Source organism: Austrofundulus limnaeus, unplaced genomic scaffold, assembly GCF_001266775.1.
Source record: "Austrofundulus limnaeus strain Quisiro unplaced genomic scaffold, Austrofundulus_limnaeus-1.0 Scaffold360, whole genome shotgun sequence".
Taxonomy (NCBI): Eukaryota; Metazoa; Chordata; class Actinopteri; order Cyprinodontiformes; family Rivulidae; genus Austrofundulus; species Austrofundulus limnaeus.
The window spans coordinates 300,757-304,265 of NW_013952762.1; the positions used below are offsets into that span (position 1 = coordinate 300,757).

General features: G+C 38.9%; 1 protein-coding gene across 1 annotated transcript in view; it reads right to left on the reverse strand.

Moving 5' to 3' along the window:
• The window catches only part of LOC106528129 (contactin associated protein family member 5), a gene marked incomplete in the record, with an annotated part of 393,708 nt that overhangs the window by 245,877 nt on the left and 144,322 nt on the right, over positions 1 to 3,509 (reverse strand). The window contains 1 exon segment of the mRNA XM_014023216.1: positions 3,153 to 3,300. Coding sequence (XP_013878670.1) covers positions 3,153 to 3,300 — 148 coding nt within the window.

Here is a 3,509-nt window from a genome sequence, read left to right on the forward strand (position 1 = left end):
CTCCTAAATCACTCGTACGCACAACTTAAGAACAAATCTGTGCGTACGAACGGTTCTTGCATGAGGCCCAATGTTTTCTTCACTTCAGTGGAAACATGACATTTCATCATACATCATACATGTCCGAAACACCATCACAACACATAAAAAGACCCGTTAATCAAACATAAGACAAGTTTTTTTTGTCTGAGTGTCTGCGATTCAGCCATAGGCCAGTAGTGGGCGTACCAGGTGCTGAAGAACATGTATTTATATGCCGGGACTTCAGGTTTTGATTCAGCGCTGCCTTCTTGTTTGCACAGAGAACATTAAACCAGCGCTCACTGCAGTCACTGGTGTTGTATGGCCTTCTTTTCTTCACATTTTAATCTATTCAGCATTTATGTGGTTTTGTCTCAATTTCAGTTAACGAACACTAAATTTTCTTACATCTGGATCAAACAGCTACATTAGAGCTGTTATATTTTGCTTGTTATTATTTTGGTCATTTTCTGCCACAATCTCATTTTGGAACTTTCTTGTCATCATTACAGAACTGCAATAGCTTGTTATCATAATAATCTGTAAATAAATGGTGTATCAAACATAATTCAACGTCTGGTTGTGCCTTAATAAAATTTAATGGGATTTATCTAATGCAAAGAATTCAATTTAAAGGTAAGGTTACAACGAGACTCATAAACAACAAATCATTGATTTGTCATTTTTTTTCATTACTATATATTTTATTAATTAAGTTATAACAATAATTCATATTTTACCCAATCTTACACATATAACAGTCTCAGATGCATTTCGTTTTCTGTTAAATTTATTTAAATACTTTGACTCATTTTCATGAGAAAACAGTGTTTTTGGTCTGTTTAAACTGGTATGTAAATTCGGACTGGTCTTTGAATGGAGGCTGGAACAGGACAGAAAGTTAAACAGTGGAGCAGCTGGTGCTGTTGCCTGTGGGAGACTGGGACCATTGTTCTGTGTGGTTTATGGGTCTTTACCTAAAGCAAGTGAACACCATGAACAAGATAAGCTGAAGCTAATATGTTAGCACAGTGCTAACTCGGGAGAGGCGTGTTTCTAAACAAGTTTAGACATGAATGCTGGTGTCCCTGTACATGAGCTCAAGTTAATTTTAAAGTTCTTTGAGGACATTTTCAACTCTGAGACAAAAAAAAGTATTTAATTGTTATCAAGTTGGGACAGTTGTGGTTTTGTTCATTTTTATGAACTGAAGAGACTTTGCTCGAAGCTAGGCAGTCAAGTACGATGGGATTGATTTTCAAATACTTCACACTTTATAGTCCCCCTTCCAAAATACATAGTTGAGAATTTAGAGTAAACAGTGGATATAGCCTGAAAACTTTACAGGTCCTTTTCTCTCTGCTGCACTACTGCCCTGCCACAAAATGATGCTAAAATCATGGACATTTCTGGGGGCAGCTTTAGCCTGGGTCAGGTCATCCAAATCAGGGAGGTCTGGCAACCCTAATTTATGAGATCAGGACGCTGATCTGACAGAAGGTCCAAATCATGAGACAGTCGACCCTGATACATGAAGTTCTGCACCTTTTAGACATCTACTTTTCATAGCCGCACAGTTCCACCTGCAGGAGTTTTGGGATTCTTGTTTACCTTTTGCATTTTAGTCTACTGTAATTATTATTATGACCCCCGCATGTGAAGCGTAAGCGGGAGTCATATTGTTTTCGTACAGTTTATTTTATTTTATTTTATTCAGTGATTTTTGGTCAACCGTAGCACAAAAACAGCTGCACCGATCAACATGAAATTTGGCAGGACTGTAGATGAATCCGACCTACACTGCGCCAGCCAACGGTTTTATGATAGACCCCATATTTGAGGAGGGGGCTCCTTTCAAAGAGGGGGTGTCTGGACATGCAAAAATGCTTATAACTCAGAAACTGTTCAACATAGAAGCTTCAGATTTCTTTTGTTGTTTAGCTCTGATGAAGCTTTATCCATCAGGCCCACCAATCAGTGCCGCCACCCCACCAGACCCCTAATTTATCTGAAAAAGGGGTATCTGGACATACAAAAATGGTTATAGCTCAAAACGTTTTAAAAATAGGAGCTTCAGATTTCTTTGGTTGTTTAGCTCTGATGAAGCTCTATCCATCAGGTCAACCAATGCCCAAACCACTACAGTTAGGGATGCACCTAGTAACAAGACATTTATTAGGAATAAAGACTTCTGAGTTCTGGTGCATTTGTGTGAGTGGGGGTCATTATGTTACCGCTATGCAGTATCAAGTTTCTAGTGTTTTTACTTGCTTTTTATATCAATTATCCCAAACAATTCACAGCTGAGTATAAAAGGCACAACACAAATGTGATCCAACAACTGCTCCATCAAGGTGGTACCAAAACCCTAAATTTTATAAATCCTGGGTACTGTTTGTTTGTTTCTTGCAATTCTAATAATTTTTCTGTACTGTGGTTCTTCCGGTGTCCTTATTTTTGTAATAAATAATTTTTCACTCTTGAAGACGGTCTGTTTGATTATGCTGGGATGTTTGTGATATCATCAGAGGTGTTTAAAGCTCACAGAAACATAACGTATATGAAGCTAAGCAGGTTGTTTTTTTTTTTTTTTACCGTGCAAGATGATTGTTTCCTTCAAAAGAAAAACAGTTTGTTTTGTTTTGTTTTGCTTTTAGCATTTTCTTTACCTCATCATCTGTATGTGTCGATGTGAACTTTCAGTCATCCATTATCCAAACAAACAGGCAAACAAATAAAAAAATCATAGAACTGCACTTTTAAAAAGTGAAGAATTATTAAGCACTTTGTTGCTTTAAACTTTTCTTTTTGACTCTAAAAAAGCTTTTGGAAGAGAATCTATCCTGAAGATGTTCGGGGGCTGAGTTGGGCTTAAATTGGGGATGTGACTGTGCATGTGATTCACACCTTAGCTGTCAGCCTTTTGATTTTTCCCCCCTCATTTTACCGCTGCCTGGAGAATCAAACAGTGCGTTAAAAGCGAGTGAAGAGGAAATAGTCCTCATTACTCTCCATCAAGAGCATGGCAGCGGTGCAGGTGAATAAATGGAAGAAACCACGCGGGAGGTGGAACTCCGGAAGGCTGAGTGCTTTCAGATAGCCGTGTGAACTGCAGGCTAGGTGTTACTCACTGTAGGAGCATCCGAACACCTCCACCCTCAGGCCCATGTAACCGCTGGGGTTCCAGTCAAGAGGGACGAAGCGCAGGAAACGAGTCTTCACGGGGTGGGACAGCTTGTTCTGAACCACGCTCTCTGAGTTGACGTTCCCGACAAATCTCTGCAGGAACAAGGGCGTGATGGAGAACAGGTCAGCTTAATTTTAGATCTAAAACACTTTTTCAAACACAAGTGAAGCTCAACAAAATAAAGTATAATATGAAACATAAAAGGCACTGAAATAAGACATTACAGTATATTCATGAATATTTAAAAACCATGGAGGTTGATGCACACACACACACACACACACACACACACACACACACA